Source organism: Molothrus aeneus, chromosome Z, assembly GCF_037042795.1.
Source record: "Molothrus aeneus isolate 106 chromosome Z, BPBGC_Maene_1.0, whole genome shotgun sequence".
NCBI lineage: Eukaryota > Metazoa > Chordata > Aves > Passeriformes > Icteridae > Molothrus > Molothrus aeneus.
This window is the reverse complement of record NC_089680.1, coordinates 12779465-12802093: the sequence shown is the minus strand read 5'-3', so window position 1 is coordinate 12802093 and position 22629 is coordinate 12779465. Positions and strand designations below refer to the sequence as shown.

General features: G+C 38.3%; 1 protein-coding gene across 1 annotated transcript; it reads left to right on the top strand.

Moving 5' to 3' along the window:
* The first annotated feature begins 309 nt into the window (after positions 1 to 309).
* On the top strand, positions 310 to 21830 carry PRKAA1 (protein kinase AMP-activated catalytic subunit alpha 1). Its single transcript, XM_066569331.1, is given in 10 exon segments — positions 310 to 405; positions 408 to 696; positions 6280 to 6421; positions 8260 to 8353; positions 10055 to 10199; positions 11877 to 11964; positions 12834 to 13058; positions 15619 to 16105; positions 16485 to 16611; positions 18670 to 21830. Coding segments are annotated over 10 exon segments (1938 nt in total). The 3' UTR covers positions 18915 to 21830.
* The last annotated feature ends 799 nt before the right edge of the window (positions 21831 to 22629 follow it).

Below are 22629 nucleotides of genomic sequence, written 5' to 3'. Positions count from 1 at the left end.
GCTGAGCGAGGCGGGAATAAGTTAGTTTCTTCTGATAATGGAGCAATAAATTCTCTTTCTCTGAAAGGTTTAGGTGTCCTGTGGCTGCTATCTGGTGCGAGTACCTCATTCCTTTCTTTAAAAAAAAAAAATCCCACATACATAGTTTCTATTTTAACTACAAAACTACATTTACCATACCATTAAAATGTTAATACAGCACTACTAATCAATACAACATAATACATATAGTAAATATCTACTAGAGCCATATAATATGCACTTTTCACACAAGGTTATTGCAAATAGAGATTTCGGAGGTCCGTTTTTATGGAAGGCTGCCACTCCTGACCAGCAGCCCCGTACGCGCCGCCATCTCCTCGCTCCGCAGCGCTCCGCAGGGCCCGCTCTCCCCCGGGCAGGGCCCGTGGGCCGGCCCGGCCTCCCCCGAGAGCCGCAATGGTTCGTCCTTGGGCAGGGCGGGCGGGCGGGAGGTGTGCCGTTCGCTTCCGGGTTCGGGTGCGGGCGGGCGCTCTGTGGTTGCTCCTCCCCACCAGTGCTCTGGCCCGGCGCGCGCGGGTGCTATGCGCAGGCTCGGCCCTTGCCTCAAGATGGCGGCGGTGGGGGATAAACAGAAGCACGAGCACGGGCGGGTGAAGATCGGGCACTACATCCTGGGGGATACGCTGGGTGTCGGCACCTTCGGCAAAGTCAAGGGTGAGCGGGGCCGCGGGGCCATCGGCGGCCCTTCAGCGAGCGCCGCTCGGAGCGGGGCTTGCAGGGGTTGAACCGCCGGGGTGGGACTTGCGGTCCCGCTGCGGGAGGCAGCGGCTGGGGCAGAAACAGCTTCCTCGTCTGTGCTTGCGGAAATAACCGCTGGGAGCTAAGTGCTGCCTCTGTTCAGAACAACACCGGGCATCTAACGAAAGCAGGGAGCCTAAATCCTCGAAGCTTCGTATATTGCATTTTGATGCTCAAGTACGCACTCTCGATGCCCTTGTAAGGAAGGCAAGATTTCTCTCTCTACAGAGAAATAAGTTTAAAAAGATGGGTCTGAGATTGTTGGATTAGTTGGCAACTGATGTGCAGATACGGAAGAACTTAATGTTTAATCTGCTTGACCAGTGGTTGGCAAAGTTTGTTTCTTTCAGCTCATATTTAAAAATTTTCCACTCTTAGGGCTATGGATGCCATACGGCTTGTTTGAAGGCTATTAGAAATAAGGTAGAATTTAAACTTCCCCATAGTGCCATGCACAGCAGATGGCAGGACTGTGCATTAGTTTACACTGTTCCTGCCACGTTCTTTGTGAGAACTTCAAATATTGGGGCTAACAAATCAAAAACATCCTTTCTCAAATGAGTAGAGCTAGGCTTAGGCTGTATTCTTCATAAGAGTTGTGCGGGTTTTTTTGGGGGGGGGAGCGGGGGGGGGCTTGGGGTTTTTTTTAAGAGGGTTTTTTTGGCTTTTTTTTTTTTTTTCTTAACTTAATAGGTGCATAAAAAACTCAGCTTTTATTCTTCAGTGTAGATAACCCATTGTATTTGCTCTGCACAAGCTCTTTTAGGTACTGACATATCCTGAAAAAAATTAATAATGTATACTAAATAAGATGATATTTTGCTCTAGGAAGTCAGTAAAAAAATATTTGGAAAGCACAGCCCTTCGAGTCTCTTTTTCAAGAGAAACTTATAAAAGGAGCAGCCCCAGCCATTTGGGAGCAGAGACAAATCCCCCTAGCCCCATCTGGCAGCTGGGGTACCATTTTTTTCTATACTGAAATGAATACTTCCTTGAGTAGAGGAAAAAAAAAGTAATGTAGCAGAGAAGCATTAGGTTCTATTTCCTCATGGAAGGACTGCCTGCTTGAGGGGAGGGGTCAGAGCTGTGTTTGGTCTGTGGTTTTTATCCAGCACACTGAAGAGGACTAGGATTGACATACCATCAATGGTCTAGTATGATCCTCAGTTTAGGAGAGCACTGTTGCAGTACTGCTTTTCTTGTCTCCATTTCATGTACTGTTGTCTTGCTTCAGCTGTGCTTAATAAAGAACATTTTATCTATGATGCACTGATTTTCCTCTTGACCACACATTTTCTTCATTTAATACTGGATCTGCAATTGTTTTTCTGTTTTCATAATTTCCTTCTCTGGTGATAGGGTTTCGTCAATTGACATAAGGTGAAAAACGTGTTCACTTCTTAAAATTCAATTAGGATATACCTTGAGCTCATGTAATGTAGGGCAATGTAGGCAAATGGCTAAGTGAATGTTTTATTCTAACAGTGGTGGCAGCCTGAAAAAATCGGACTGGAAGATCAGTGCTTTATTTGGTAATTGTGAAAGGTCTCCTGCTGTCGCTTTCAGATGAATTCATGCTGCTGGTTGCTGTCACTGGTGTGATTCTGTCACTTTATCATTTTCACCTGGCTGTGCCACTCTGAATGAATTGGTTTACCTGATTGTGCCTCAGATGAGCAGTTGCAAAAATGCTGTTCCTAGCCATCATGTAGACAAAGCTAAAATGCCACTAAAGTGGAAAGCTGAGGTGGCAGAATACTGAATATAAACCAATTGTATGAGACACATTCATATTCAGACTTCACTAGGATTCAGTGTAAATTCATCTATTCCTATTTCCATATATTTTTTTAGCACTGCCAATGTTTTCTGCTGAAACTAGATGCAAACTTATTTCCAGATACTTTTTTTTTAAAGTTATCTTTGATAAAAGGAAGGGTACTCGGGCTTCCAGTGGTCCTTACTGAGACTATAAGGGATGTTACTTAAGGCTCTAAATACACAATAGTTGTTCCAGCTCTCTATATCTAGAGTACCAACTCTGTTCTGTATAGATTGCAAACCAAGTGGTCTGGGTCAAGGCAGCAATGAGACATCTGGAAATGAGCAGTGCAAATCAGTATGGTATCTAATGTTGTGCAGCAAGATGGCTTTGCACAGCACAAACTATTGTTGTTTAGGGTTTTTTCCCATGTTAGTGAAAATATTTGTATAGCTCATACTTTTTAAAACTTCCCTCTGAGCTTTGGATTGGCTTTTTGGCCTGCTGCAAATAGTTTCATGAAGTACAACATAGCCTTCGGATTACTTTTTTTCTCTAAAAACTTAATGACTGATACCTGTATTTCATAAGTATGTTGTATTTGGTCTGCATGGCCTCAAAATAAGTTTTTTTCCAATTGAAGAACTGTTGAACAAGATACAGACTCTTCCTCCTGGACTTCTACAGTTAATAATAAGTCACTGCTGTTTTGAGACTCTGTCACTGTCGTGAAAATCTTGATGCTATGCAAAGCCATAGTGAAGTTTGAAGGCAATTAGTATTGTCAGAAAAAAAAATAGGAATATATTAGATCTGTTAATTTAATTTTTTTTTGCAGAAATTATCTTGAAAGATTGATAGCCAGTTGAGGATTAGGGTACATTCCCTTTTATAGGTAAAACTTCCATCAAGTGGTAATGCAAAATAGATTTCAGGAAGGTAACACTGTCTGCTTATGTTTCTACGTGATGTTATCATCTGGGGTGACGCTTTCACTTCTATCCTAATGTTGAATTCAAAAGTGTCAGCAGTCTGTTACCAGTTGGTATCTGCTGTTTTACCGGTAACAGATACCTTGAACTGTATCCAGGAAAAGCTACATGTATCTTAAAAGGCTAGATTTGTTATAATTTCAAATTGAATGAAAGTAAGCCAAACGTTTCTGAAGAAAATAGAGATTGAATTTGAAATGTCTTAAGCAAGAGAATAGGCTTTTTGGGATCTTTCTGCACCAGCACTGAACCACAGTATGTTTTCATTACAATAATTTATTCAGAGCTGGTAGAGTTGAAGAAGCAGAAAATCTTGTTTTCTCCCAGTCAGTGAATAAAATTAAGGCTTGAGGCTCACAGCCTTGAAGGCTGTGACAGCTAGAATTGGTTTGTCCACTGCAAATGTTACTGTTTAATTACTTTGAAAGAAAATTGTTTTGAAAAGCTCTTTTCTTATTTGCCTTGCATATTGAGCATACACTGTAGCTAATGAATTACTCTCTAATGTTTTTCTGAGTGCTAATGGAATTCCAGTCTAAGGTAGACTGAAAAGTCAGAAATGAAACAAAGCAGCTTAAAACGGAGATTTTATAACCCAGTGCATATCAGAACTGTGTATTTATGTCCTAAGCTGTAGACTTGGTCAAATATGTATGCTACTTACTGTAATAAACACCATCTTAAATGTACTTTGTACAGCAAAAGAAGATGCAGATTCATGTGTTTGACCAAAAGATTTTTGCTTGGTTTCTAAGAAGTTGTTTCTTACTAACAAAAACCAATGTTACATTTTAACTTACTGATTCAAGTTGTGGGGGTTTTTTGGTGTTTTTTTTGTTTGTTTGCTTGCTTTGTTTGTTTTTTGTTTTTTGTTTTTTTAAATAATCCTGGTGTACATCAGTTCCCATTATAGATGGGTAAAGACTTTACAATTAGAGTAGTTGGTTTTCTAATTTTTACAATTTTTTATGATGATTCTTTACTCCTGAGGGTGATATAATTTGTTTCATTCCTTTAAACTGCAATCACATTTGAAGAAAATAAAGGGAATGTAACTGCTTTGATTGTAAGTCTTGTTCAAAGCAAATAATTCTCATACATTTCTAGGCACTCACCTGCCACTGCTTTGTGGTCTCTCTAGAATTTGCTATAGATTCCAGCTTTGTCCTGCATTCCTCAGTAGTGCAAATACGCCTGCCCAGCACTTTGTTTATTGTGGCCCTTCTGAATTAGGGGATGTCTTTTCATCCTAATCAGAGCTCTTTTGTTTTTCCATGTGCTAAACGTATCTCAGTGCAGCATTGTGATGGTTCTGGGTCTTGGGTAATCCACTGTTTAGTTCCCTACAGGAATTCAGACTGCTTAATTTTATAGGTGGCTGTCTTGTAAGAAATAGCATGCAGATGCTTATCATTATCTTCTGCCTCTGCTAAGAACTTCTCACTTGCATTGGTTTTTAGCTTGATATAGAGGCAGAAGGCAGCAGGAAAGAATATTGTGCTGGAATGGGACTTACAGATCAATGGGTGTTTGTTTATTCTATCCAAATTATCTGTTGAACACAGAAAGATTTTTGTGGATCACTGCTGTTTAATCACAGCTTCCCATGGATATATAAAAATAAATCTTGAAGCCCAGGGCTTATTTAAATTCTCAAGTGAGGCTAGTAGGCACCCAAATGAGTGAGTATTGTGTTCAGCACACTTCTGTTACAAATGTTTATTTGTGTGGACAAGGATGAGCCATGCATGTGTCTGGAGAATCTGGCTTATCTTTGGAAGGTAGAAGTCAGGGTGGCAAATAAATGGTGATGTTATAATCACTGCATGTGGCAGCCATGCAGACAGGGAAGCCTTCTAGTAAAAGAGATACGTAGCTTCTCAGTGTTCCATCTGTGATTGTGTTTTGGGTTTAAGAAAAATATTCTCATGGATTTTGCTGTATCTACTCCCAATAGCACTTGCAAAGTTAAGGACTTTAAGAGAGGTAACTAACTGTGAAATAGTTTATACTTTTAGTTTCTCTATTTAAAGAACAGTGAAACCATCCTTAGTTTCTTTTCCACTTCTAGGAATGCATTAGGTTGCATGTTTTTCATCGTTTGTCCTTGTTTCTGTTCTATTTTTGTGCATTTCTTGTCACATTTGCCACTTACTTAAACAGAATAAAGCTCTGGTGTTAAGTGCACGGAATGTGGAGCTGTCAGACTGCTCCAAGGACAGATACATTTTTATAAGTAAACTGATCAGGTACTTACACTGGTGATTCAGAGCAATTGCTGAAGCAGGCTTCTTGAGGGAGTGATAGGAGTGATCCTTGCAGATGAAGTAGAGGAGGTACAGGAAAACATGTTTGAATGGGTTGCCAAGCAAGCCAAAAGCTTGGAGTGACTTACACAGTGAGTGGAAATGCTCTCTCTAATTAGCAAGGATGGCAGGGTTTGGGGATATGCTTTGCCTTTTTTTTTTTTTTTAAACCAATATTGCAAAAAAATGTTATGCTGCAAGACTTCTGCTGGTTAGGATTAAGGAATTTCTTACATGTATACGTCTTGTAATGATAGAATTGTGGAAGAAATTGAAGTAGGGCTGAAGAAATTCCATATCACCTGGTTTGCAACCTTCCCAAGGATAATGGGGAACTGTGGAATGCTAATGTCTTAACTTGGCTACGTTCAAAAAGGAGAAACAAAGTCTTAGCTGAGCAATTGAAAACCTTGACTAAATACTTCCTTGTTTCTTGCAGTTGGAAAACATGAGCTAACTGGGCATAAGGTTGCTGTGAAGATCCTGAATCGACAGAAGATTCGCAGCCTTGATGTTGTAGGCAAAATCCGCAGGGAGATCCAGAACCTCAAACTCTTCAGGCATCCTCATATAATTAAGCTGTAAGTTTTGCTTACTGTAATCAAGCTTACTTAGACAGTAATCTCTTTTTGCTCTCACTGATCTGAAATACATTTAAAGGGCAATACTACAAACAGTAGTATTACTTGTTATTATAAGAATACTTATCTTGTCAGAAAAGTAACCAGCTTCAAAGTATGCAACTGTGCCCTCTGTAATGTGTTTTTACAAAGCTGGGTTTTACTGCAGGCTGGAGAGTTTCCATTAGATCTTTGTTTCAACATTCTTTGGACAGGTGTATGAGTAATGTCACGACAGATATTTCTGGTAGCAGTCATCTCTGAGTTTAGTGGCTACTTCAGCTTTTTTTTCTGTTTATGCTTGATTTTTTTTTTCTCCTGCTTGGAAAATGAGTTACTAAGAACAAGAGTGTAAAGGTCATTTCTATAGCAAGTTTATTGTATCTTTTCAAAGTGTTTTTAGTGATGTGCTGCTCATTGATACGTTTTTTCAGTGTAGGTGGTGCTCTGCAAGATTTTTCTGAATTAAGGATGTAGAGTTTGATAAATCTGATTGCTATTTCAGAAATCTTCAGTGTAGTGGCTACCCTTTGTCTAAATGTGGTATTTAAAACATGCCTGATTACATCTGTTAGTTGATCAATAGTTCATCAGTGGATTTCAGAGTAAAACTGTGTCCCAGAGTAGACACCCTCGTGTCTCGTCTGTGGTAATAAATTATAAGTAACATTGATTTTCTTTGACTCTAATTTCCTGTTAAAATATTCTGCACTTTCAGAGTGTGGGTGACTTCCACTTTCTTAGTCATGATGTGGGTGGTTGTTTTTTTGGTGGAATTTTGTCTACAGACCCCACTGCCACTGGCAGATGCCACGTTTCTGCACTCCCTTTAATTGAGCAACAGCTGTTACACTGAAGCTAAATTACACTGTGTAAGGTCAACTCACCCACTTCTTCAGTGAGCTAGTTTTCAGAAGGCTGTTGAGCTGATTTGTCAGCAAAATTGCTAGTGCTTTCAGTTAATCTGTGAATGGGTCCAAAGGGCATACCCATAACCAGAATAGAATAGGAAGTGTCAGTGCACCAAGTGACATACCCAGGGGGAAGAGGAATGTGTGCTCGTACACATTCCTACATATAAACTGAAGACAGTTTAGCAGATTTGAGATGACAGTTTCTTTCTCAAGGAATCACAGGGAAAATTTTTTCTTTTGCATATGGAATGCTGTAAAGAGAATAAATGAAACAATTTTTAGGTAAGGATATTAGAAAAAATAAAAATCTCTTAAATTTTGATTTTGTCCTTAAACTTGTTATTTCAAAGCTTCAAAGTTGTGGTTTTAGAATATAATTGAAGTAGAATGATAAAAATATAACAACCAGAGATCAATACTCTTAACAGTCATCATTATTAAGGGGAATTTTTTCCCAGTCTTGAAGTACATTTTTCATTTATGGCAAATGAATTTTTTTGCATGTTAATGTTGAAAAGTGTGTATTTTTGCAATACTAGCCAAGTCCTTTTGAAGTCCCTTTTCACTGCATCAAGCTGTTGATGAGGCATCACTGTCTTACACAGTCTTATAGTCTTAAAGAAATCACTTGTCCCTCTGAAAGAGCAAGGACTGATATTCCTAATAGGGATTACAAATTTTCTGCTTGTTTTTGCAATGATGGCATCACACAGTGAAAGGAGGGTAAAAAGCTTCTGAGAAATATTGTCATTCCAGTAGCTGTAGATTGATTGTAACTATTTTAAAGTATATTTTTTATCTGATTATTTGTATGGCTTCGGTTTTAACTAAATGTAACTAGTGTTTTACTGAGTGTGTAGACTAATAGATACCTTCTCTTATCAGGTACCAGGTCATCAGTACACCCACTGACATTTTCATGGTGATGGAATATGTTTCAGGAGGAGAACTGTTTGATTATATCTGTAAAAATGGAAGGGTAAGAAGTAGTCCAGCTCTGCAAATCACTGACTTGCATTCTGTTATTGCATTTGCAATGTTCCTGTGTCACTCTACACTGAAGGGACAGACGTCGGGGTATCTTTTGGGTATCTATGTCAGAATGATACAATAAAAAGTTTTCTCAAAAGAATATTATGATTAGTGTAGCACGAGATTTATGATTAGAGTAGCACAGGATTTCTATGAGCAGAATGAATATACTATAATTTATAAGTAGTGTAGTACAGAATTTTTACACAACCTTACTTGGGATATCTATTCACCTAGACCCTCTGTACATCTGGTCAAATCTTAATGCATATTTTGCGGTATTCATATAACAGTCACAGTCTAGCCTTGAAAGTCCTAGGGATGAACTCAAGTTCAGAGGAAGCAGAGGGTGCTGAAAGTGTCTGTGGCCACTGAGAAGTCACAGGTTTCATTCCCATTTAGGACTCATAACTGGTGTTAAAGACATCAAACTCTGGCTTCTGTAGCAGTTCCATATGCCATGACAGTCATCCATGGCTCTGTGCCTGAGAACTAAAGGCTGGTAATGCAGCAGATAATCAGCCCTGCACCCAGGAATCTTGAGGCTGGTAGGGAGGGGAAGAAGAAAACTGGTTTATTTGCTTCACAGGACCTTCAGGACCTAATAATGAGGCAGAGGGCATGAACACATGACTTGCATGGTCACAGAGTGGCTGCTTGCCTCACTAAGTGGCGTTAATTAAGCTAACCACATTATCATGGGCTGGGAGCAAGGGATATTGGTTACACCTTGTTAAATGTGGGTGTGTTTTCTTGTATTCAGTTTCAATTTTGCTGCTATCAATTAAAATATATTTTATGACTGTGGCTTTTTTTTTTTTTGAAAGTACAAATGGTTATATGTTAACACATTTAAAATCTTCATGTGTGACTTTGTCATAGCATTCTTCCTTTCTACTAATCTGTTAATTTACAGTGACTGGGAATAAACCAGATGAATATGTACCCAATTGGAGGAGCTGAAAACTGTTTCTTTATATATCCCATTATTAGAAAGCTACCATTGTCCCCTTATTACTGTCTTCTACTATTAGAACAGCTTGTGTGAAAGATCTGAAGTCCCTTTTTACAGACTAGATATATAGGATACTAGAGTTGCTGGGACAAACTGATATGGATTATAGGTCTTTGTAGGAAATACCCACCTAAGTCTGCTGCTTGGGACTAGCTGCTGAGAGCATAAATAGCATCTGAAGTTAATAATTTCTGTACTGCATTTCAGCAGCTTTTGCCAGCTTAAATCTTGCACTGTGCTTAAATATCAAACTGATAATTCCAGTTATACAAAGCTAAATGTTTCAGTGCTGTTTCTATTTAGTGAGCATGTAACATCTGTCAAACCCAATTTCAAAAGTGTCAATAAGAACTTCCAGTGACTTTCTGAGTAAGTGGGCATGTTTTGTTTGAGTCAATGTAGAGCTGTGGTACAAACAAACATGGTATAAGATATGAAGCTGCTTGCTACTAGTTCTGATAATCTATAAGAGTATCTATGAAGCTATGTAAAGTATCAAATGATAAGTATAATTTAGAGTTATATATAGTTATACATAGTTTAGGTCATGGAAAGTTTCCTCTGGCTAGTAAAAATGAAAAACAAGTTAACTTCCACTGTCTCTTAATTATTTAAAATCTTTGTCTGTTGTAGCTTGATGAGAAGGAAAGTAGACGTCTGTTTCAGCAAATCCTTTCTGGTGTGGATTACTGTCACAGGCACATGGTAGTGCATAGAGATCTGAAGCCTGAAAATGTGCTTCTTGATGCACACATGAATGCTAAGATAGCTGACTTTGGTAAGTATTGCTTTTTTTTCTATCTGATTGCATTTCTGGTGTTAGATCTTGTTAATAATGATAGGAAATGTTAAACAAAGTATGTATAGTTTAATATCTGTGTGGTGCGATACAACAGAGGAACATAAAGAAAATAGATGTAAAGCAAAATAATGTTCTTGCACATTTATTGAACTTGTTTTCCTTTCAAGCTTTCTTGCTTTCTCTTGAGGTATTTTCTGTGATTGGCTGAAATTGTGGACTGATTAGTTTGGTTTCACTTAATATTTTCTCTGAAATGCTAAGTGAACTTAGTTTCTGACCTTTCTTCTTCAAAACTCACTCCTTTTCTGTTTCACCATCTGTAAAATGTAGATGCTTAGTTCTCCTGGAAGAACAGTGGAGGGGTAATTCACCTTCAAGAAGCCACAGTGTTATAGAAAAATACACTAGTCTTCCTGATTTGTTATGCCAGCTGTTCATGTCACAGCTGCAGAGAAGCCTTGAAGCTAGGTCTTGGAACCATCTGAGTCAGGAAACCTCACCTGACTACTCACATATAAGCGTAGTAAGGTATCCATACTAATGTGTCATGACAGATCTCTGTAGACATAGTGGATAATACCTGCTTATGTAAGTCTCATGTGAAAGGTGTTAGGTAATGCTGAGTATGCAAAGTATATTTTAAAAGTATGGGGTTCAACTGTGTGGGCCCTGGGAATCATATTGGTTTCTCATGTGAAGAAATTATTTTGGTGAAATGGCTCACATGATAAAGAAATGGAGTACAGTAACTTACAAAAACATCTTCCTGTAACTTAGCATCAGCAAAACTGTAGCACTCATTTATTCATGAGCGGTGTAATAAACAAGAGCTTAATAAAAGCTTTTGTATGTTAGAATATGAAAGCTAGCCAAGCTGTACTCTTTCCCCTCCACATTCCCTGCTGACCCATAAAAGGGCATAATTCCTTCTTGAAGATTGAGTTCTTTGGTTTATGGTAGTCTTGATCATGCAGCCTCACTGAGGAAACTAGAAGAAATTTTCTACAGTTAGATTAGACTATACTGAGTGCTGGTGAATGCAGGTGGCCTGGTTCTAAAGCACATTTCTGTTGCTTACAGAGTATCTGAAAAGCAAACTACTAAACTGCAGTGATGCAGGAACCAGGTGCATAATGTAGGGGTGTAAATTGTAGTAAATTCATGTTTACTCTTCAGTAAAGTTTACTCCTCATGTTTACTTTCTTCTGAGTAACCTCTAACAGAATTTTCAGGAATTCTGTGGTAGCATTTCCCACTTTGGCATTTTAGAAGCAAATGGGAATTTTAGTACTTTCTTGTTAATGACCAAAATCCTATCTTGCTATACTGCTTCATCTCCCTTTTAGCAACTTTTTTCTCTGTCATGCCTGTGTCATCCAAATTTAACTGTTCTAGACTAGGAATGAATATGTTCTCAAATATCTCTAGGCTGTGGGCAGTAATGGATTGATGTTACTCAGATTTTTGGTAAAATACATGGAGGATTATGTGGCATGCTCATATAAAAATTCCATAATTCCAAACAATGCTATTTCTTAACTAAATCTGTTAGTTTTCTAATTTGAATCACTAGTGGTTTGTTATAGGTGGTATATGCAGTGTGAAATAATTTTGCTCCCTCAATTTTTAGTAGTTACTCTTATACACTTTCAGGTCTATCAAATATGATGTCAGATGGAGAATTTTTAAGAACAAGCTGTGGTTCCCCTAACTATGCTGCACCAGAAGTAATTTCTGGAAGGTAGTTTCTTTTATATTGGATACATGTATGCATGTACTTCAGTCATGTTGCTGCTTCATTTTAAAGGGTACAAAAGTAGTTCCATTGACAAGCTCTATGCTGAGAAACTGAGGGCTGTTAGTGGTATTGATAATTTTTAAAATATTTAAAGCTTCTGTGAACTAGCGTTGAATAGTTCCTGGAAGGTAATGTCTAAATGCCCCAAATGCATTGTGTACACTCTGCCTGAATTGCTGTAAAAATCTCATGTACAGCTCAGATCTTGGAAGCTGAGGTGCAGAGTTACAGGCAGAGTCTGCTGTGAAGTTGAGTATCAGTGAAATACATGCTGCAGAGTAGATACTCATATTTTGGAGGTAACTTCCCTTTTTGTAAACCATGATTGTCAAATCTGCTTTCAGCTACCTACCCTAATATTGCCTGTTGTTGATTGGAGGCCAGATGACTCTTTTACTCTGGCAGGGGCACAGAATATGTGACATGTTCAGCTATATGGACTTGTCTTAAACTTTTCAGCCACGATTTGGGGGATAACTGACTTCGCACAGATTCCTCTAAAACATTGATAGCAATATATAACATGGGCTTTCTTAGTAGCTTTCTTTCAATTTGCAATTTTGCAAAATTTTACTATGAATTATTGTTACACATTAGAGAGGAAAAAGTGTACTTGTGCCCTCTTATATATTAGAAAGGGAAGAGTACTGAAGTTCAAGGGAGGCACAGAATAGAACTGAAATGGTATAGTGCTTGCAAAATCAGTTGTCCTGAGTTCACATGCTTTTAATTACTGTGAGACAATGGAAAAATGACAGAAAACATATTTAAATATATTAAACCCAAATCACTAATAATTATTTTTTTCACAGGTTATATGCAGGTCCAGAAGTAGATATTTGGAGCAGTGGGGTTATTCTCTATGCTTTGTTATGCGGAACACTTCCATTTGATGATGATCATGTGCCAACCCTTTTTAAGAAGATATGTGATGGTATCTTTTATACCCCTCAGTACCTGAATCCATCTGTAATTAGTCTTTTGAAGCACATGCTGCAAGTGGATCCAATGAAAAGAGCAACAATCAGAGACATTAGGTAAAACACTTGCTAATGTCTGATCACAAGATGCTGGAATTACAGTAGCACAAATATGCAGAACAAAGAAGTTATTCATAGAGCTTGTCCATGTTTTCTAGACTGAGATGAAAAATTCAGGTTGTGATGGCTTGGTTTTAGCTCTGATAGTGCTGATCTGCAGTAGACAATTAAGTATCTATTGGCGATCGTAGTAAAACAAATTATACTATATATGGAAATTCTGAGACACTTTAGGTTTAAGACTGCCATAGTAAAGCTGTTTACTTGCATAATGGTTTGCAAAAATTCCAGTATGTAGACTTCTCTGGGGGAAGTAAATTGTCTTTGCTGTTAGGAACTAGTGCTCTCTACTGTAAATGTCTCTTTAATCTGATGACTACTGCTTTTATTCATATTTCTTCAGGGTCTGAAAAGTTATTTGTTAAGACTGTGAATATGCCACACGTAAGGCAACAATTTCTAGCTTCAAAGCACTGGCATGAATTTGTGTATGAATGGTAATTACTTCACCAAGTACTGATAAGTTAAAGTTTGTAGGTAGAGAGAGGCATCACGGGCTCCATATTCCAAGAGATAATTCTGTAGCAGTTGATTGTGTTGACAAATGTACACTGGATCAAATTTAAAAAAAGGTAGCTGGGACAAATGTACTTTATGAAGCAGCCTAATTTTCTTTGCAACAAGCTCTAAGGAAAGAATGCTATACTACCATAGTGAAAAAGCTGCTCCTTTTAGGGTTGGAAGTTAGGAAATGAGCAACCTCAGTTGTGTTAAATAAATAGTGTGTGGTAAAGAAGTGGTGTGAAAATGACATTAAAAAACGTTGGTTACAGAGCATGGCTGGAATTTGAATCCGAAACAGCTCTGTCCTATTACCCATGTGACATGTCACCTCACAGTTTAAAGGACAAACTGAGTTTATTTGAATACCTTAATTCTTCTAGGATTGTATGTATGTGCATGCAAGGGGAAAGGCCTGATGCCATGAACAGTAACAGTATTCCTCTGGGTTCAGTCATCCCAGCTATGGCTGAGCCTATGGCTGTTGTGATATGGGAAAATATTCTTCTGCTTCCAAATCAACTGTTTTTCTGATTAAACTATATTTTGCTCAGCACATTCATGCTGAGGCACAGTGTTCTCAGGGTCACACTGAGTGAAGCTTAGTTCACTGTGCTGGTTTGGACTGGAATAGAGTTGAATTTTTTCACAGTAACTGTGTTTTGAATTTGTACTGAAAATAGTCTTGGTAACAGGTGGATGTTGTAGTTACTGCTGAGCAGGGCTTGCACAGAGATTTATCCGATCTCTTCCATGTTCCATTTTTTGCTGTACATGTTAAAGATTTAGGGGATTTTTTGCAATTTGCTGTGCTATGTAGTGCTTAGTGACTTTTTTGGGGGGAGGTTGGTTTTTTTTGTTTGTTTGTTTTTTTGTTTGTTTTGGTTTTTGTTTTTAGTTTGGGTTTTTTTGTTGGTGTGGGTGGTTTTTGTTTTTTTTTTTTTTTTTTTTTTTTTTTTTTTTTTTTTATTAGAACATTGGCCTTGAGCTTAATCTGGTATTTGGGCTCTGTACTGAAGCTGTGACTGTCCTTTTGAGTACCATCTCAGGGAGACAATTAACAATTACATATCTTTGTCCAATTTTTTTTTTTTTTTTTTTGTGGAGCAAATATAGAATGGCACCTTCACTACATTATTCTGTGATGTTTTCTCCCTCATTGCCATAATTTCAGTATCTTGAACATCTTTGGGCAGTCAAAATATTTCTACTGGTATTTCTTAGGAGCATAATTTAGACTTTTGGAAGATTTACAAGCTATTTTGGAACATCTCCCAGGCCTCACAGCAGTGTGCTTATGTGTGATAAGGCACGTGGGAGAAAATGTGCAGGTAGGACATAGAAATGGCATTTTATCATAAAGTGATAGAATGTTTGAAAGAATGATGCTGTTGCAAGGAGGCCTGGCTAATTAACACCGTGCTGGGACATGGCCTGCTCCTGTTGAACACTGCTCAATACTAATCAGCACCCTCAAGGAGAAGATGGGATTTTTGCGTCTGAAAACATATCAACAGACAGTTTGGCTAAGACAGAAACCCAGCTTTCAACTATATCACTTGCTCCTATAACTAAAAGTAAACAACCAAAGAAAAAGTAATCTTGTTTGGTCAGGAATGAAGAAGCTTCTAGGAGGGAACAGGAGAGGGAAGCAGAAGGATCAGCTCTTTGTGCAGCAAAACAGTCACAAGAACAGGAGGAGGAAGGTACTGAAATTATAAATGAGAAAGTAACCACCTGATTCCTATCACTAAGCAATTTGTGAGATAACAAAAACATTTTTCTCAGTTTCCTGCAAAATGTCTAGTAAAATCTTGTGCAGGCAGTGCTTATTTTATGTACTGTTTTATTGTCTGTGCTACAAGGGTCTTGGACTGGCAACCATTATTCTTTCTTCCAGCAGAGACTAAAATTTATTTTATATTTTAAAGGAATTTCCTGTTAAAGATATTTTCTTTACTTATGTATACTCAGATTTTTTTATTTTTAAATTTAGGGAACATGAATGGTTTAAGCAGGATCTTCCAAAATACTTGTTTCCTGAAGATCCATCATATAGCTCTACCATGATTGATGATGAAGCCTTAAAAGAAGTGTGTGAGAAGTTTGAGTGCACGGAAGAGGAAGTGCTAAGTTGTCTGTACAGCCGAAATCATCAGGACCCTCTGGCTGTTGCTTATCACCTCATTATAGATAACAGAAGAATAATGAACGAGGCCAAAGACTTCTACTTGGCCACAAGTCCACCAGATTCTTTTCTGGATGATCACCACCTGTCTCGCCCTCACCCTGAACGAGTGCCATTTTTAGTAGCTGAAGCACCACGTCCTCGCCACACCCTTGATGAGCTGAATCCGCAGAAGTCAAAGCACCAAGGTGTAAGGCGGGCTAAATGGCACTTGGGGATACGGAGTCAGAGTCGACCAAATGATATCATGGCTGAAGTTTGTAGAGCAATTAAACAGCTGGATTATGAATGGAAGGTAACAAAATAAAGGACCTTTACAGTAAACAACAATACATTTTGGTTTGAGCTGTGTAGTTACATAGCCCAGACATCTGAAAATGTTTTCATATTCTGGCATTAATCTCATGTGCCTGTGCTGTTGGTGTTTGCTGTGTCAGAAGGGTGTTGGGGGGAGAATGTACATGCTGACAGGGAAAAAAAAAAAGCTAACATTTTCTCATGGGGATGCAGGAATATATTTCTCTTGGCTAAAAAAAACCCCAATAACCCTCAAGTCCAACAGATAATGAAGTCTGAAATCACTTGAAAAATACTAGTGAGTTGAAAGGACAAAAACAGTATGCAGTGATTTTCAAGCAGTTCTGGTTAACTGACTCAAATCTCTTTCATACTAGGTTGTAAATCCATACTATCTGCGTGTTCGGAGGAAGAATCCAGTAACAAGTGCATATTCCAAAATGAGTCTCCAGTTGTACCAGGTGGACAGCAGAACATACTTACTGGACTTCCGTAGTATTGATGGTATGTGAAGAGTTACTTAAGTTAATTGAGTTCTAGGTGAAATCATTCTACTTGCAAACATGTCTTCATTTACTTATTTAGAAGTGAAGTAAGTGTTGCCCTTTTTTTATTTTAAATCAATCTAACCTGTATTAGTGTTTCCTTATTCCTTCCTGGACTAGTGTCCCTGTGATAGGTGCTTAGCTGCTGCATCTCATTTGCTTTTTTGCTATATCAGCTCCTGAGGAGCTCTATTTTTTGTCTGCATCAGAACTAATACCAGTAGTGCAAAAGGGGACAGGATTTTTGGAGGAGAGGCAACTTAAGCTGCCTTTGGAGCCTCACTCCAAATTTAAACATTAATTTAGATCTGAAGTAAGCATGTGAACAGTGTTTTCCAGTGAAGATAAGCATGACATCTAGGCATTTAAATTTGACTTGGACTGTACCTCATTGTACTGGGTCTGACTGAGATAGAGTTAATTTTCTTCCTAGCAGCCTACGTGGTGCTGTTTTGGATCTGTGACTAAAACAGTATTGAAAACACACTGCTGCTGAGTGTTGCTCAGGAGCACTGGCATAGTATCCAGCCTTTCTTTTTCCACACTACTGTGTTGAGAGGGGAGCAACAGCTCTGCAGAGCTGAGCCATATTGAACAAAGGGATGTTCAATGCCGTATTATGTTATGCCTAGCAAAGAAAGGGCTTTTGGGGAAGGTAACCTTGAGACTGGTTGGGCATTAGCCTGCTTGGAGATAGTGAGAGGTTGCCTTTGCATCACTTTTCCCCCCCACACCTTACTTAAAACTGTTTATTTCTACCTGTGAGTTTTCTCACTTTTGCCCGTCCAGTTTTCTTCCCCTTTGCTCTGAGAGATCAGCTGCAAGGCAAAATTAACCCACCAGTTCTACTAGTAGCTAAAATTTGAGGTAGGAATTTTGTGCTCGAAGGAACTAAAATCTTGAAAGCATATAGTTCAACCTGTACAAAAATATATTTTATGGAGTGACAGTAAAACAGTATACAAAGCCTGGTTAGATTAAGTGAGCATAGGCGCTAAAAGAGACTGAACACTTGTTTATGGGCATAGTAGATAACAGAAAATTACCTACAGCCACTGGTGTAAATGACATACCTAGGAAAACATTGCATGGAAAAAAGGATTTTTTTTGACTGCTTAGAGCCGTGCAGCTCTGGGAGGGCAGCCTGCTACAATCCTGGTTTCCACTTTTGAGGAAATACAACAAATCTGTGCCCTTGGGTTGTATCTCTTCCAGTAGTTAAACTGATCTGACATTCCTTCTCTCTGCCATAGTTAACAGTTCTTTGTTCTCTTAACAATTTGTAAATTTAAGTAGCTTTGTGTAAACAAGAGGTATTGACTTTTCACCAATTTCTCCTGAAATAATTTTTCAGGAGTGAGCTTAGAGCCAAGTTAATGTTCAGTATTTAAAATAAGAATAGAGATGCTTCATCAGAACACTACTATTAAAATGAAACTATTTTCTCTTCATACTGAAGGTAAAGATCAGTTGCTGCAGCCTAAATATACATTCTATGGTAAAAAACTTTCAAAAGAAAAGAATAAATGAGTGCAGATGCTAACTAGTAAAATGTTGTAATGAATTATCATAAAATACAAATAATAACAATATATAAATACCCAAAAGAAAACAAAAATAGAATAAAGTAGATTGTAGAAAACATCTACAAACTGCTATTGAACTTAATCTTATGATACTGACCTATTTTTGTTTTGAGTAACCTAAATTGAACAGTTGGCTGCTGAAATCAGTTTATGAAAAATACAATTAGTATCTAGTTTGAATCTAAACTAGATGTAAATAGTTCTGAAGTATGGTTCAGAGCACAGAAAGAATTAGAAAGAACATTTGCTGTTGTGCTACTATGTATACAAGCTTTTATTTTGTATCAAATGCTGTTTGCAAAAGCTGTTCAGTTATTAATCAAGATTTTAAAAGACAAGATTTTGAAGTGTGAGAAGGGAAGATATTTGCTCTTCCTAGAACTGAATTTTTTTTTTAACCAAATTTTCCTCTTCTCTTCCCTTGTTCCCAGATGAAATTGCTGAAGCAAAGTCTGGGACTGCAACTCCACAGAGATCAGGTTCTGTGAGCAACTATAAATCTTGTCAAAAAGATTCAGATGCTGATGCTCAAGGAAAATCTGCAGATGCATCCCTTACCTCATCAGTCAACTCTTCGCTTGACTCTTCTACAGCTGACGTAACTCCAAGACCAGGGAGTCATACAATTGAGTTTTTTGAGATGTGTGCAAATCTTATTAAAATACTTGCACAGTAATTTTGAAGATGGGCTTATTTCTTTTAGAGCAATAAGCATGCCTAAATCATAGTCAGATGCTTCCAATTATAATCAAGTGAAATTAACTAAGGCGCTGAAAAAGCTAGCCTAGAATGCAACTTGCACGGGGATAAAAATTATTATGGGCAGTTAACATGTATTATTTTGAAGCTGGAGTGAATTCTGATTGCCTGCTGTCCAATAGCATAACACAGGTACAGGAAATAACATGCCCTTTGGGTAGTGTTTGTAACATTTTACCTGGAGTGCAAAATAGGCTGCCTATAACATTTAAGCTAGATGGACCTCCTTGTTTTTTTATCTAGTTATACATATATCTGATGCACTGTAAGTTAACGTACACGTACTAGTTCAGTGATCTTAGTATGATTTCTTGGTCACCCTCTACAGTTGTGACTCAGAACTATCAGCATCTCCTAACAGATGTTAATGTGTTTAAACTGCTATGTTTCTTCCCCCTTATTTGACAAAAAATAATAAAGAAGGCTATGATGTGTTACAATGTACTACTTCTAACAAAAAGTGTTATTAAATGCATGCAAATCTGGCCAGTTGGAAATGTGTAGCTGCTCTGTAATGAATTGAGGGTGAAAACTCTGTGGACAGTGAGTAGAATGATTGAGTCCATAACAGTGGCAGGAAACTGAATGCTGAGAAGATGTGGCATCCCATGGACTAAACCAAAATGTTGCTTTGTGGAGAACCTGTCAGGGAGCTCCTCCTTGTCTGTACATCTTATCTTAGTGTGGTAGAAGCACAGCAGCTCCCCACTGCAACTGCAGACCAAGAATCCTTTTCCTTAGAAACATGTTCCTGTAGTTAAGAGCAGAGCCTGAGGGCTGTTTCATGCTATTCCAGAATCTGAAATTTACAGGTTTTTAACATATATATTCATACTTTATTACAGCTGGTTATCACCTTAACTTATATTATACTATATAGTATTCAGTCTGAAGTGAAAACCACATACACAGGTTTCTAATATTTCCCAGGCAACCTCTGTAGGAAACTCAGCTATTTAACTGAATCAAACAGTCTAACTTTTCAGTTGAACATTGAAAACTCATCATGACAACTTGAGTGCTAGAGTTTTTAATTGTAGATTGCAATTACCCATAATAAAAGTCATTCTGCATTTGTGGTTTTTGCAGCATTTCAGGAAAAAACCTGAACTTTGTATGTTAAAATCACAGGTAGTACTTGCATGAATATCTTTAGTCTCTTTAAATTGGATATAATTAGCTATGGTTCCATTTTCATCTAGCACTTAGACATAAGCAGTCATAAAATACTTAGGTTTGCATTCAAGACCTAATGCTTGCTTCAAAATAATATTCATGACCTACATAGTTTCAAAGGTTGCTCCCCCAGGAAGAGACTGGAACTTCCAGGCATTACTGAGCAGTGAAACCTGGACTCTTCACATGGATGGAAATTCTTGCCAATGGCTGAGATTTTATCCATGGGAAACTGCTAGCTACAGATGTAGGATCAGTTAAATCCTGGCCAGCTGGCTGCAGCTCAGAAATTTGCATGCACAGAATCTGAAGAAAAATAAGGCTGTTTTGAATCCCCTGAACTGTTTTAACTGTATTTTGAACTGGTTGATAGTGAGGTCTGTCTCAGAGGTGGGTCCAAGTTTACAACTTCCTTTTTTTTATCCTCATGTGTCACAGATGGTCCCTGTAGGGACATTGGCTGTATCACTGTGCTTTAAAATGGAAGATTTTCCAAAGTGGAAGTTAGTATCAGAAGTTGAGCCCCAAAACTTTAGGATGCTGGTGTGAGGGACCAGTTGCAAATCCTACAAAGAAGTCTGTCTTTAGTCTTGTACGAATTGGTACTGATGTACTGAATAAATCAATGTGTTCATTTTTGTTACCCTTTATTTTGGAATTAAGTATTGCACTTGTATAAACACTACAAACGCACAGGTTTTTAAATTGTAGCAATTCCTCATCTGGAATTGGTTTGGGATCACTTGCATGTATTGAACTATTTATAAATGTTATCTGCTCCTTGTAATGCTGACAACACATGCAAGGTGTAAAGATGCAAAATAGTTCTTAATTTTATATACCTTTTCAGCCCTCTTTTGTTTTAAGACAACCCTGGTTTGTCTTTAGTTTTGGTATCAGGAAGTTAAAGCAAGTTTCTGGCAGAAGTGTACAATATATGTAGTTGTAAATAAAAGTCCATTTTTATGGTAGATCAATTTTGATGGCCAAAGGTTTTCTGATGGAATTGAGATTTTTATAGGGAGGGGGAGGGGTAGAAAGGGGCACTAACAACCCAGTTGAACCCAGTTGCCTGTTGTGTGACTTTCCTATGCTTTGTAGATCTTGCTGTTGAAATTGCTTTCTTCACATGTTCCTACTGATCTTGCAGGCCTTTAGGATTGCACTAGAAGCTGCCAATAGGCTGTGAAATGAAACTTCACTGAGAGAGCTGCCAGAGTTGTAAGGCAGCTTATGCAGATACACAAACTGGTAAAGTGTATTACTCTGTATTCCCAAGCTTACTCCTCTTGGAGTACAATGAGTTACCTTGTCTTTGTATTGTAATTTCTTCAGTAACATGGATGAACCTGGGCTGTCCATGTGCAATATAAATCACTAGGTAATGGATAAAAATTCATCTTGGTGGTGCAATATGAAGAAAGAAAATCCTTTCATGTTTGTCTTGATATGAGTGTTTAATACAAACTTCGAGCTAAATTTTATTTTACCAGTTGATTACCATTGTAAGATATGAAGTCCTGTTCTTTAACAAAGATGTGCCTACTTCCTGTTAATTTCTTTTGACAAAGCTGAATGGCTAAAATGCTTGTTTCTAACTGTATAACTTTTTAACCTTTCAAAACTAAAAACTAAGTAAACATAAAATACTGAACCATCTTGTTTGAAACTGTGTGTTTGCTGTTTTCTAGCGTTATATGTAGGTGGACAAGAACTGTTATGCTCGTTTTAAAAGCAACAGCTACTACAATTATAGAAAAAGCAGCAACGTGACAAAATGACAGCAGATTTCCCAGCTGGCCAGGCCGGTGTATCAGCTGTGCCTGCCTGATCCGACTGACCCTTTCCCCCTCGATCTTGTAAACTCTTGCGGCCGAAAAGGAATTCGAGATGGAACAAACTCTGATCGCGTCTTCTGTGCCCCTGTAGTGATGCGCCTCGCATCTTCACTCAGCCTTTCCCTCGCACCACGGATGGGGCTTTTCCCTCGCTATTGGTCCCTGCAAGGAGGGACCAGTTTTAAACACTGCCGCCCTGCAGTTCTAAACCCTGTCTTCTCTTTTTGTTTAGGGTTTTTAGTTGGTTTATGTGTTTGTTTTTTTTGGGGGGGCGAGGGGTTGAGGTTTTTTGTTTGTTTGGGTTTTTGTTGTTGATTTGTATCGGGCTTTTTTAATGCTTTTGGGGTTTCTGGAGGGTGGTGGTTTTGTTTTTTTCTTTTTTTTGGTTTTTTTTTTTGTTTGTTTTGTTTTGTTGTTTTTGTTGTTTTTTTCTTTTTTTGGTGTGTGTGTGTGTGTGTGTGTGTTTAGTTGTGGTGGTGGTTTTTTCCCCGTGTAAAAAGCCGTGTTTGTGCGCCTGGCTCACTTCTCCTTACGGGCCTTCCCGGCCGGAGCCGCCTCTCCCTCGTGCGTGGCTGCTGTCCCAGGGCGGTCGGCACAGGCGGGGGACACTCCCGCAGT